The sequence below is a fragment of the Astatotilapia calliptera genome, chromosome 6, assembly GCF_900246225.1.
Source record: "Astatotilapia calliptera chromosome 6, fAstCal1.2, whole genome shotgun sequence".
Lineage (NCBI taxonomy): Eukaryota > Metazoa > Chordata > Actinopteri > Cichliformes > Cichlidae > Astatotilapia > Astatotilapia calliptera.
In genome coordinates this window covers 18,565,551-18,580,202 of record NC_039307.1, presented here as the reverse complement: position 1 = coordinate 18,580,202, position 14,652 = coordinate 18,565,551, and the positions used below count along the sequence as shown (strand labels likewise).

The 14,652-nt window shown below is 40.4% G+C and overlaps 1 protein-coding gene across 9 annotated transcripts in view; it reads right to left on the bottom strand.

The window, feature by feature from the left end:
- Positions 1-14,652, bottom strand: part of adgrl3.1 (adhesion G protein-coupled receptor L3.1) — a 118,533-nt gene that overhangs the window by 56,787 nt on the left and 47,094 nt on the right. For all 9 annotated transcript variants that reach the window (XM_026170822.1, XM_026170826.1, XM_026170827.1 and 6 more), the window contains exon 5: positions 4,476-4,585. In XM_026170822.1, the coding sequence (XP_026026607.1) occupies positions 4,476-4,585 (110 nt within the window). The remainder of the gene's footprint in view (positions 1-4,475; positions 4,586-14,652) is intronic.

Here is a 14,652-nt window from a genome sequence, read left to right as displayed (position 1 = left end):
AAGAAAACGTCAACAAGAAAGCATCTTCTCTCACACTGTGTTATTCATAATTGAATTCTGCAGAGGTAGCGGCGTATTTTTATCTATCCAGTATCTTTGACTGATCATTTGCAAAAACCACTAGGACTGCACTATTGAATATTTAGCTATGCAGCTACTGTGAAAAAACAACAACTAATTTATTCCTAGCATGGCTTTGAATGAATATTAGCAATAATGCAAACTGCAACGGTGTGTTGTGAGGATGTGTCGCCTGACTAGTTTGATTTAATAAAAATCATGTAATTATTCATTAATATCTTCAGTAAAATGGTCTGAAAAAATCTGTAATTATACAAACAACGTTACACCCATACCTTGCATGCCTTTCGTTTTAGTTCATTTCTCTGTTTTCTGTTTTTATTTCTCCTACACCCACCGCACACACACACACACACACACACACACACACACACACACGCGCACACACACACACACACACACACACACACACACACACACACACACACACACACACACACACACAGAAGCCTAACTGTGCTGCTGTGTAAAGATAATTAGCATTTTTATTGAAAATGTATGGTTTATTAAGTAGGTATTCGTCTAGGAGGGAAGACAGTGTGTGCTCACAAGTGTGTGTAATGTGTGTGTATGCGTGGGGGGGCGCCGACATGCCCGTGTGCGTGTTTCTACAGACAACGAGTGGCGACAGCAGCCTTACCACTATCATCTCTGATCTCCAATAAGCTCAGCCGGCTAAAGCCCAAGGTCGTTTATGGGCGCAGACGTTTTCTACTTTCTTTCTCTTTTTCATTATTCTATTCTTTTTCTCCTGTCCTCTCATCCTCACCCGCTATTCTATTGCATTATTTCATCCTGTTCTTTCACCCCTCCCACTCGCCTCGTTCATTCTCTCCCACTACCTCCTCTGTATCTCTCCTACTTCCCCCAAACCAAACCCTGTCCACCTCTCACCCTGTGTCTTTTATCAGTTAATTCATTCTTTCTGTTCCCTGTCTGCTGGCCTCGTCTAACCTATTTCTCTCTCTATCTCTGTTTCAGCTGTCGCTCTGCCGTCTCTCCTTCTGTCTCATTGGTTCCTTTCCCATCTTCCCTTGCTCTCTCTGGGAAACAAAAAAAATGCCTGCATATGTGCCCACATAAACACACACACACACGCATATACTGTACATGCATGTACAGAGAGAGACACAAACGAACAAGCACCCCCCCCAAAAAAAAAAAAAAAACATGCACATATACACACACACCCACACAAGGAAGCACACATAGACGCACACAAACAGGGCTTCTCATGTCACTGTGATGAAGTTATTCCAAGGGTCCAATCTGACAGAAGTCTTTAATTGGACAGACAAGAAGGTGATTTTATCTTTTAATTAGCTTTCCTATTGAGCCAAGTTCTATTGTCTAAAATAGACTGCATGGGTATTGCATAACATATCACTGGCTTTTCTGATTAATACACTAAATGTGGGAGTAGGCTAATTGCTTCATAACAGCAGCCAGGAGAGCCAGGGTATACCACATAAAGATGAGGAAACGGATAGACATAATCCTAAGTGTTCCTGGCTTTTTTAACGGACGAACATGAATGAAACAATACGTATCATGTGTCTGCTCTTCAGCAACACACATTTGCTGAGATTGAATCTGTCCACGCACCAGAGTTGCCTTGGAGAAGTACTTTGTACAGCGGTGTGTTAATGTATGGATATTTATAGTCTGCCTGCAGTGCGATGAGCAAGTATACACAGGTGGCTAATTACTGCCAAAGCTAGCTGGCTAGTTTGGCACACGACTGCCACACACTCGTACCACAGAGAGTCGGAGAGAGAAAGAGACAGCACTTGATTGTAGCTTTGGACAACAGCCAAAAACCTACAGTGCAGTGGAGAGAGATGAGGAGTTTTGAGGGGTAGCGCAAGCCAAAAAAAATCCTTGGGAAAAAAAAATTAAATAAAAGGAGGCGAGATGGAGGAGCAAAATTTCCCTGAAAACTGAACCGCACATAATTAAATTACCTGTTTTACAACCCACTTTGAGAATTGTTTACTATATCTATGCAGAGGGAAACGCACCTACTCTACTCGATTGGCAGCGCTCAGGAAAAGTATGCCTGCGCTTTAAAGTCGATCGGCTCATTTCCTTTCCGTGGCGGCTGGCCTGTGATAAGCAACACCTGGCCTTACAGGTGACTGCAAGGGTTCAGGTGGTTACACTCAACAGACAGCACCGCCACCAGCGCGCTCGGCATCAGGGGAGATCTGCTCGAGTGGATCCCTTGACGTTATAGTTATCTGAGCGCACAAAAGCCAAGCCTGCTTATAAATGATGACATATTAAAAATGCAGCTGGTATTCATTTCAGAACAAATTTCATTACACTATCATATAGTGTATCTATCATAAAAGCCCCTCCTCTGTTGAGCCATCTTGATTTACAACACTTTGCAGATATTTCATCACTTATTGTCTAACAAAATGCATCTTTCACGACAATGCCGCTGGCAGCATTGATTTGCGGTGTCAAACGCGCCAGTGTGAATGTTGACGACTGAAACTCCAGCCCAAATGTCAGGAGTGCCTTCTTCTAAGTTACAAGCAATATTATGACTTTTAAAAAAGAATTGATTTTATAAATATTTGATCCATTCCGTGTGAAGGTTATGTGAAAGGTTTCACTTTTTTTATACATCACATTTTTCCCCTGTTGGACTTTTCCCATGGCTAAGCACACACGCGAGCAAGGTAGTGTATCACACAGCTACCTGATCCAGCCTGAACTCTTCAGTCAGTACACAGCAGATGCTAATGTACTGTCAAAAGCTCTCTCTCTCTCTCCTTCGCTGTCTTTTTCTCCAGTGCATCACCTCCCTCTCTCCATCCCTCCCTCTGTTAGCTGAGCTCGCTAATGACTTTGATTTCAGATACTGTGTATTTTCGCGGGGACACTGTTACCCTGACTGACCCATTGTTTATCAGATCCAAAAACACAACTCATCTCCTTTTGCACTCGGTCGTTTTTTAAATCACTATTCTTTACGCTGACAAATCCATTAAATAAGGAGCGCTGTATTTTCAAGCAGGTGTGCGGTTATATCAAATAAAAACACGGAACATGCAGACAAGTCTTGAATGAATGAGAGACGAGTGAAAACACACACTGCTGCAGAGTCTTTTTTGATGCCTGCGTGTATGTGCTGTGCGTGCATGGTGGGGCATTAAGCAGGTATCAGGTTGTGTTTCCATCTGCTCCAGAGAGGGCTCTGATAGTCCTATTATTTAATCTGCTGGTCATTCTAGACGCCAGGCAAGAGCCGTTTAGCCAGACATAATTGAATGCTTCAGTGTGGGAGATCACCTTGGCCGTCTGTATGGACTGCGGTGCCAAGGCCGTAGACAAATCTAAAGTGCATCTGTTATTTCTTACTTTAGGAGGGCTTTTGCATAAAGCATGTGTGGGTTATGAGGGCAAAATTAAACTTCTTTACATCTCTTTGGAAATTGACTTTTTGATACAAAGAATGCAGAAATAAGCTTTTCAATTCCAACTCTGTATGTCCTCTTGACTGTATTGCTTAGAACTGTTCTACCACAGTCATGTTTATAGCTTTACAAGCCAGACATGGCTTGTAAAGTCAGGTAATATGAAGAAGAAAACAATTAAAATTAATCTCCAATCCAACCTGACAGCAATGTTTGAAAATATCAAGCGGCGTTTGCTGATAAAATAATATTTTGGCATCGTTACTTTGTTCACCTGAAATTTTTACTTAACGATTAACATACCTCTTCTCATTTCATTGGAGGTGCAATTTCATTTTGATGCATTCCCTTTTCATCTTTTATGCTTCACCTTACTTCTGTCTGGTTTTGTGGGTTTCACATATGCAACTGCAGCCTGAACAAAGTACCTGTAGATGCCTGTTGTGATGGGGAAATGACTGAGGGGCTGGTATTCGCACGAGATTTAACTTTTTCATTAAACAGACACAACCAGCTGCATTCTAACTTTGCTGGAATGTACTGAAAAATAAACATTAAGGACAAAAAAAAAAATCTAATCCACTAAGTCATCACGCTGATCCCTTATGCATTTGTTCTGAAGCGAGCTGTAACCCACATTCTAGTGGAAAAGATTTTTAAAAAGCCGCACGACTGTTTCACTCTAGTGAATTTCCCCTCTCAGTCTCTTACCACCTGGTCAAAGGTCACATCACCATCTGTAATCATCTGAGACTGCCCTTGTTTCTCATCCTTGCTACCTTTGACTTTCCCACAGGGGGGGAGAGGCATAAAATTATAACTTGCACGTAAAGTTACTGTGGGATCAAGCTGCTGAAGTTTTTGCTGTGAATGCTGCTGCCTGGCATAACAAAAACTGCAATTTATTCATATACTGAAGGGTAGTGAACTATTTAAAAAAAAAAGAGAGAGCGAGAGGGTACTTACTGTAAGGAACACACTCATACTGGACTTCGAGGTATTTGTATGTGCCGGGGCAGGGATCGGGAAAGACGTCGGGGCCGGCCACCACAGCACACTGCGTACGGTTGTTGCATCTACATAGATAGATGGGATAGATGGATAGCGTCAGTTGAAAACATCCACAAATCAATTGAAAGACCTGTAACATGATACGATTCAGCGGCACCACAAACTACATTTTCCAAAATGATCGCGCAGCTGAATCAGCCTTCTCTAAAAGGTTTAAAACAAAAACGGAACACCACAGCCATCGAGGAGCCGGGATTTATTGGAGGGCTGTTGTACTGGAGTTGCATCATTTTTTTTTTTCAGCTGGAGCCCAAGCACGCTACGCCGCAAAACGCATATCCTGATATCATGTGATATAATGTAGAGCGAGATCTATTTTATCCGCCGAGTCATCCTGACACTCGAGAGTCTTCTGTGCTTAAGGACCCTTCATGTTGACACCTGAAGTGAACATAACAGTAATGGATTCACCGAGTTCACTTGTACACAAAGGTGGCCCACAATGGATACAGAAGTGCTGTGGCACAAGGACACTTCTGCGTTGAATGTATGTGGGTGTCTGTGTGTACCTGCACGAGTGTGTGAAGCACTGACGGCAATAACCTATACCTTTAAGATTATTTTGCCCCAGACTTTAGATAATTAATTCTAATTACCAGGGGGCCCTCTCCTCTGACACACAAAAAGTAAGTATTACTCACTCTTATTAACACAGGTTATGCAAGGCAGCACACGATGTAGTATATACCCTGTGTGTCTTTTAGGGTTTCTGCTTACAGGTGTGTATAAGAGCACCTGTGAAAATACATACATGACATTTACGTGTCAGTTTCACTGAACATTTCAAAGCTGCTCGTCACAACCACAAAAGATTTGCTGGTGCATATGTTATGATGATGCATGCATGTAATAACATAAAACACACACTTTATCTTTATCTTCCAAGTTTAAACGAGCTACAAAAGCACACGACTGAAACATATTTCTTATACAAGAATAGCAACAACAGACAAATGAGAAAAAGCTATTTTTAAAATGCTTTCATATTAATTAGCACAACTTCTCTTTCCCTCTGTGCACACCTGTCATACAGAAGACATTTACATTCAAAACATTCAGATTCTCCCATTGAGATATTTTTAATGAGCCTACAGAACCCCCCAAGTCACTTTTCCTACAATACCATTCAACAATTTGCATAATGAAATATTCATAGGAGCTAATTTTATTATTAGTTCAATATTCACATGTAACACAGAGAACTAATGTAGCCTAGAAAGAACTAACTGCCTTAATTTTTTTAGCTCGGCGTCTCTCGCTGACCAGCGTGTCTCAGATCACGTGAGGGTTTATTGGAATTTGTGATGGTTTCAAAGTCTTTGTGTTGTGAAGTCTGTCATAATCTAACAATACCCACCCATCTTCTCTCCCTCCTCTCTTTTTTCTCGCCTCTGTGCTTTTTAATTTCTTGCCCTGGTACCTTCATCATCGGTCACCTGTCATCAGTGCGAGCTGTGGGCTGAGGGGGGGGGGCAGGGGACACAAAACTGACACAGTGCCACAACTTTGCTCACAGCACCCACCAAAGGTCACGAATGGCTGGCACTCACTGGTGAATCAGAGCACAAAACTCCCTTTAACGACCTCACATAACTTTCTAAAGTTAAAAAAAAACAACCAACAACTAGCCGCTAGTTATGATGTCTTCACACTGAAGAGACACAGTGGCTGAGAAAGCTCAATATAAGAAAAGAGATGGAGCCAGCCAGGAATTGCTGTGAATTTAAGCTTATTTGCTGAAAGCACAAATGAATAGCCAACTTTAATAGCTTCAAAAAGTCACAAAACGCATCTATCTTCTTATCACCTGGGCAACTTAGAGCTCGTGTCTGGAAATATTTGCGGTGCTAGAGATGTCAACTCGATGAATGTTTTTTTAGTTATGTTATGTTTCGAGTGTTTGCATGTGTTATCGTGGGCTGCGGCGCTTTGAACTCTCCGATTCACTGAAGTGACAACCCGTCTGAAAAAAAAGGAGTAAAATATTCCCATAAATGTTTATGTTTCATGTCTAAGTCCTGTAAGATTTCCATATCTCACACGATGATTTACACATGGAAGTGACATCACCTTTGATCACCTGTAGAATTATTTTGTGCCAAAAAGTGCAAAAAAGGTGCCACTTTCATGAGTAAACCATAATATGAGACACAAATATTATAGAAAACACATAATAGTGAAAACATTAAAATCGAACAAGTTTTTTTTTCTGTTTCTTGTACATATTGTTAAAACTAACAACTGAAATCAATATATATATGTAATTTATTACACTATATAGTGTAATAAATTACATTAAATCATGTATGCCTGATCCAGGGAACACGGGCTGAAGAAAACAACAGATAAAAATGAGTTTAAGGAAAAACTGAGAGACATGTTAGGCTTTGCAGTAGCCATGGGTATAGGTAATTGTCAATATATTTCTGCTTCAGGTAAAAAAAAATGGCTCAGGGCTCTCATGGCTGAATCATGAGCACTGAAGGTTATGGACTATTATTTTAAATAAAAGCTATCGAGCAAAGATTTGGCATAATCTTCTCTTGCGAGCTATATCTCTCTGCTATCACTCCTTCTTTCTCTGTCTATTTCTGTCTGCACTACCTTTTTTCTTCCTCCCCACACTCTCTAAGCCAAGATAATAAACCAATTTCTTTTTTCAGCCTTTGTCCTCATCCTTCCCGCCTAGGAATTATTCCTCACTGTTCCTCCTTCTTTGTCTCTCATTCCAACTGGCTGTTTTTTCCGTCTGTTTATCTGTCTTAAACCCACTTAGCTGCAGTTTCCTAAGTCACACCCAGATATATGTGGTAGGCCGCTTATTGCTGCTGCCGTTCTCTCTTTTTCTCTCCTCTCTCCCTGCTTAATACTTTTCTCATCCCCGCCTCCCTCAGGGCGTCATCTCCAGCCTCCCCCTGTTTCTCTCTCGATCCCTCCATCCTTAGTAAAGCCTCTGCTGACGTCACCGTTCTGTCTGAGCCAGTAGTCTGAGTCAGGTCCAAAAAAGACTCCCTTATGTTCTCAGTACCTCCATCTCATTCTTTATTTGTCAACATTACTCTCATTTCCTCACTGCCAACATGTTTATCCAGAAGCCTAACAAAACACGAGAACATCAGCAAAAATTTACAATTCCTGTCCTCTCTGCATTGTGACCCATGATTAATGGAGGAGATGCAGAACATGCGCACACACACACGCGCACCTTTAGAATTTATTTTTTTCCCAAACACCAAAATGGCTCTATATATTTTTTTCTCTGTGTTTTTCTTAGAGTTGGCAGAAAAGCTCCTTTTTTTAATTAGCATGACCACATCAAAACAAGGCAGTGGCCTGGATACCGCCTGGCCCGCTGGCTTTCTTCCTTGCAACGTGCAACACACACATGCACATGAACAAACTATTCACTAACAAAGCCGAGCTGTGGCAGGCAGGGAAAGAGAAAGCTGCTATGCTGCAGTGGGTGCTGCTGTTGTTCTTGTCTCTGATGTTTTTCACTTTGTTTGGCAGACCTCCCTTCACTCCATCTCTGTCTCTATCCCTCATATAACTGACTGATGATTTGATGAGGCTGACGCTGCCTGTTGGAGCGTGTGTGGGGTATGTTTATGCATATGTGCAGGCGCATGTATGTCTGTGAGCAGATGCAAAATGGAATAAATATTTGAGTGTTTGTCTGCGAGTGTGTGCGCGTTTGTGCGTGTGTGAGTGTGTGCGTGTGCTAGAATGCAGATGTGTTGAAGAGCTATATAATTACAGAACAAGAGAGAGCTGGGAACTAATCCTTGTGAGTTGAAAGAAGTGTCTGAGAGTGAGTGACGCATAAAGCTTCTCCAAAGTCCTCTGGAATCAGTGTTCGAATACAGTGAAACCACTCCAGAGCACTCTGTGAGTCATCTACAACTGTTTGTGAACATGCTTAACACACACAAACGTTCTGAATATCATTAATCTAAAAAACCCCAAAAAAAACCCCACTGAGCTTAAAAAAACAATTAAATGAACTTGAAGATACTTGAACTGGACTAATATAGACATACATGTATAGAAACTACTCATTTCTTTATGTTTTTCTAGGAAAATGGGAAATAGAAACTGACTTTCTACTATTCCAACAGTCTTGAAAGTTAATACTTTGTACGACCGCCTTTATTATTCAACACAGCCTGAAATTTCTTTGACAAGCGTTCTTGTAATTTCTTTAGCATTCGTTTTCCAGGTTCCTTGAAGGACCTTCCGAGCTCATATTGGGATGTTGGCTGCCTTTCGTTTCATTCTCTGTCAAGATGATTCTTCGCTGCTTCAGTAATGTTCTGGGAAAGCCAATCCGACTGTTCCACTGTGTGTTTTTCTATCCAGGTATGCTTTTACTGCATTGGAAGTGTGTTTGGGATCATTGTGATGCTGAAAAAAGAAGTTGTTGCCAATCAGTTGCTTTCCAGATTGTATTTCATATCTGCATTCATGATTCAATCAGCTTTGACAAGATCCCCAACACCAATGGCTGAAATACAACTCCAAACCACGAGAAAGACTCCATCTTCTTTTACAGATGGCTGTAGACACTACTTGATCTTCTCCATACATATTGATGATATGAACCAGAAATTTCATATTTAGATTCTGCTCTCCACAAAACCTGTTGCTACTCATTTTCGTCCATTTCTTGTTTAAGCGTCTTTTCTTTTTGACCGCGTCACTTCCACTGAGACTATTTCTGAAGACCCTTCAGTGAACAGTCATTATTTTCCCTGTGTCTTAAGGATGTTTTCTCTTTTTTTTTTTTGTTCTCCACTTGTTCAAATTCCTCATTTTTTTAAAGGCTGCACATCATGCTGAGATATGCCAGTTTTTCAGCTAAAAGCTCTTTGGGAATCACCTTGTTAGTTTAAAAATCTTATTTTATGCCCTTTTCTTAGACTCAGTTAAAGAAATGCAAATAAGTTTCTGGTCACCACTAATATTAGTGACAAAGTGACAATATATACCATTTAAAACTGCTTCTTTGCTAACTCGTTTGTTATGCGTAGACAACCCTGGTTAGTCGTTTGAGTTAGGTGCCTTTTTATGCTTGAATAATTCATAGGTCAGTGTTATGTGGCTTAACCAGTAAAGCACCCATTCCTCTGAAAATGGTCAGGTACAAGGATTAGGATTATTACAAGGAAGAGAATATTGGAAAGAGCCAAACATTCGCAAATAATGACGACATGTTACAGGTAATGTGTTTCTGAGGGACCATTTCAGGTTTAAGAGATCAGTAAGATGATAAGACTCATGTATCCCTTCATGCCTCTGGCTAAGGCACACATAATGCCAAAAGCTGGAGCTCTCACAGTGGATGTCTAAGTGTTAATGTAACATTTGTTTGCAGCTGTGTTGCCATCGTGGAAAAGTGCTCATTTGCAGCCACTTCAAAGCCATACAATTTTCTCAAAGAAAATAATACAGTAAGGTGGTGTATCTTAAGCTCTCAAAAGGACAATTAAGTGCCAAGAATAAAACATTTATGTGAGTTAGCAAAATATGACATAAACTCTTCTCTCTATCATCACATATTGAAAATGAATACCACTCAAAAGTGGTGGCTCAGGGAGGTTGGACATAGATAAGTCTCAAATGGATGATTCTGTGTCAGCATTGGCCTTGCAAGGTTCAGGGATTTAAAACAGGAGATGGTGTGTTAATGTAATTTCGACCCATTAAATGCAAAATTTAATAAAATTGGTAAAAATATCGCCGTTACCACCAGTACTGTGTTTCATCACAGTTGTTTACAGCACAGGGTGTGACTGGGTGCAGTACCTTTTTAAGGAGCAGGCTCTATTTCAGAAACTTTAATACAGCCTTTTTGTAGCATCCATTTGTCCCTAATGCAACTATAGACACAACTTGAACTCTCAGTGATGACACTAAAGCTATTATATAATACAGAAAAAACTATTAAATAACGAGAACTATAAGTTATGTTAATTTCTAATTGTTTATATTTACATATTCTTGGAGGATTTTGCAACATGTTTCATAACTGCATTATTGAGCATCTTTCCTTCTTTCTTTTCACACCTGCAGAGGCACTGATGGTTTAGAATACTGAGACATCTCCTGGTAGATCTGCCTAGGAGTGCTGTGCAAAGCTTGAAGCATGCAACACGGACTCGTGGTCTGCATAATGTCACCATTTTATTTTTGTCAGCTTCTTCACCCACACTGTGACGTAACTTGCAGAAAGACTGGATTTCTTTTTTTTTTTCCTTTTTTGACAGCTGGACAGCTACACAAACCCAGAATCAGGCAGTTAGTGGATTCAATGATAGAAGAGTCTGATATGGCTCAACACAAAAATATAGACAAAAATATAGAAATCTACCAAGAATGGTCCAGTTCCTGTTGCAAAGGAAGCGGCATTTTGTTCTTAAATACCCCATCAAATTTATCTATTGCTATGATTTGTAACACTGGTTACTGTTGCAATAAATCACATACATTTTGTGAGCTTTTAAAATATAAAGAAATTCAACTGAAATCTACAAAGTAGCAAAAATTAACCAGTGTGAGTTGAGCATTCTTGTGTTTGTGAAAGTAAGGGGGGGGAGCCCAGAAGATGATTTCAGAGTGCTCTTCATCTCCTGTGCGAGTTCAGGAAAACCCATTTGACAGCAGATAGAGCCCATTCACTATATCTCACAACAGGATAAAAACCTGTTAGGCTGACCACTCACTCTGCCCCCCTCACACATCACATATGAGATTCCTCTTCTACTGGCCTCATTTCTACTTTATTAGCTCCCTGATGTGGTTATACACACATACACAGGCCTGTTTGGAGATGGACAAATGGAGTGATGGGAAAGGATGCCTAAAAGGACAAACACAAAAGGCAGGACGTGTGGAGGGGTGCACAGGAAATGTGATTTAATATATAATTGAAAAATGATGCTAGTGTTGTGAGTGACAGAGGTAAGGGAGCAAAAGAAGGTGCCTATATATGTGTTAGTGCAAGCCTGAGCACATGTGTACCATGGGGTATCGTGAAGCAGATGCAGCACATCCTCTGCCAGCCCCACCACACCACACTTATGAAGAAATGACAGATCTGCCTCTCTCTTTGTCTCTCTCCCACACACATAGACACAAACATTCCTCGGCAGTCCCCGAATGTGTTTCTGTCAGCTCTCGAACAGCCTGTCAAACAAGCCACAGGTAAAATTACGTTGTTTTCCCTACTGGGAAAAAACTTTGAAATGTGCTACATTATTAATATTTGGTTGGAGGATGCCACTCTCTCCTGTTTTCTCCTATATCTGTGTGTCATGTGATATTTTTAACTTTACAATATTCAATGCACAGTATAATATGGGATGTTGTTATTACTGTATGCTGTATGTGTGTAGCTCCTGTAAATGCAAAGCACCGGCTCGTTTACCTGTCATTCTCATCCATGCACAATAAGATATAATATGAAATGTATCCTGATAAAAAATGATAATCTAATTTTAAGTATTATAGACTTTATTTACACATAATATTATATACTTCCACCAGATAAACCTCTTCTTATCTTAGAAACAGGTTTTGTTCCTAAAAATTAAACCTAATTTAAATTTCAGCTCACTTAGTACCGTTTTAATTTACGCCCCTTGAGCAGTTATGATCTTAGGAAGATTAGATATTAACTCTGCCATTTAAAAACAGCATGCACTTGGATTTGCAAATTTGAGTTTTTTGTACCACTTAAGGAGAATGAAAGCAGATAACTGTGTTGTTTGCATAAAAAATAAATGCAGCATTTGATAAGTATCACAAAGATCAAGAAGAGCAGTGGTCCTAACATCGACCCCTGGGACACGCCTCTTTGATACGGGAAGAAAAGAGGAAGAAGATCCAGCAAAGTGGGCCTACTGTGTTCTATCTGACAAGTAATTTTAAAAACAACTGACAGCATTCCCAGAAAAGTCATTATTATATAGTTTATCCACCAAAGTGGCATAGTCAACTATGTCAAAAGCCTTCAGCAAATGAAGAAAAGCAGAAATGTTGTATGTTCCGCAGTTCATTGCCTCAATAATGTAATTTACCTCTTAAATAGCTGTGGTTATTGTGCTGTGCTGTTTTTTAAAACTTAGTAGTTAATATTTTCTGTATTTCTGCTATAGGCCTGCAATACCCTGGCAACCTGCCTAGGGTGTACCCCTGTTCTAGCTGCACAGGCTCTAATACACGAAACCCTGAACTAAATGGATGCATGGATGGATAATAGTTCTGCTATAATATCCGTAGCTAACTTGAGAAAATCTAGATCCAGTTTTTCAGAACTTGCAGTCTTATTAGCATTCAATTGCTTTAAAGCTCTACAGATCTGTTACATCGAAAGGAGAAAAGCTGAAAGACTGAGCCATAGATTCAATAAAAAGTGCTGCAGAGTGAGCCTTCTGTTCAACATCCTGTTTTAATTCTGGATGTAAAGTGTGCTTGAACATTAAATACAATTTAGATTCTCAGTGCAATTCAACAACCTGCATTCAAGTCCGCAAAATCAACCACTGACACACTTCTGTGAACAGATAAAACATTCTTTAAAAATTAGCTACAGTAGTTGTAAGCTTGCTCTCATACAGAGAGCCATTTGTATGCAAATGACAAATGGCAAACACATTTCTGAGTCTGCATAATGCCTGTGACATTGTTAAGATAATATATGATTTAATAAACGATGACAACACTATCAGATTTCAGTATGGCAGGTAGAGATGTCATATATTAGTTTTTTTTCCATTTCTTATATGTCAGAAAAAAAGAAATGAGTATAATTCCAAGTGGAACGAGACCAAATGTGTAATGCATGTTAATTCATTGTTTAGAAGTGGCCTAGTTTGGGAGTGTATGATATATGTTATGTGTGTGGATAACTAATGATTATTACAACTAAAAGACTGTTTAATAATAATAGTAATGATGACAATGTATGTCTTATCATAAACAGAGGCAAACAAACCCTTTTACCCTTCTAGCTTCTGAGCAGGCTGCCTGCCAAGTATAGTTTTTGAGCTCCACCGTCTCTCCTTTCCTCTTCCACCGGTAGCCATGGCAACTTCCACGTCGTCCGATTCCAGGACACACTCGGAGAGTCTTTCTCCTGATTCCACCTAGTAACATTCCTTAGCTGATATCCCTATGTCTCTCCCAACCTTGCATCTCTCTAAATTTAAATGTGACACCTCCAACTCCAACACATTTTAATCCAAACCACCTGCTTACACGAACCCCAAATCCTCCTAAAAGCTAAAAGATGAGCGTGTTTCAGACAGATGTGCTGTCTTCTTGATTGGTGAGACGCAGAGGAGCGTGCAAGACACCATCACCATCAAGACGACCGAGCAATGCTACATCAAGTAACTGACTAGTATAATTTAGTCAGCCTCACCTCATAAAAAAATATGGGATGCTGTGCTTGTGCAGGGGAGACGAGGGCTGTTCCTTGTGTCCTGGTTTGGATTTGTGCTTCACTGTCAGCGTCAAAGTATCGAGTCAGTCAGGTAGTCAGTCAATGTCTACAGCACGCCAGCATGTCTGAGGCACTGATTCACGTGCCGTGCTACTCTCTGGATGTGTCAGACTTTGTGTGCATGTGTGGAAGAGAGAAAAAGAGAAAGCGTGTGGTGTCTCAGGCCGTTCTCAGGCAGCCATGCAGCTTTGGTGCTCAGTGAAGCATGATAACGAAGGTTAGCAGAGCTATGGTGAAAGGAGAACAGGGTCAGATGGTGGAGACTTTGACATGTGGAAATACAGAGGTTTTGGGAAAAGAGAACAGTTGTCAGTTTGGGTGAAAGTATATTTGCGTGGGTAGACGGAGAGGAATATATAAAGAACAATAGAAAGAACAAGATCATTGTTAAGATTATAAAAGACCCCGTGTGTTCATTCCTGTCACATATCTGAGGGAAAGTTTCTGTCAGTGTTTCAGTGTGCCAGAATCAGTCAGTCTTTAAGTACGACTTTTCCTATTCGTCTATCTGTGTTTGCGTGTGCGTACGTATGTGTGTGGGTCCTAATTACCACACTGAGCAAGGGT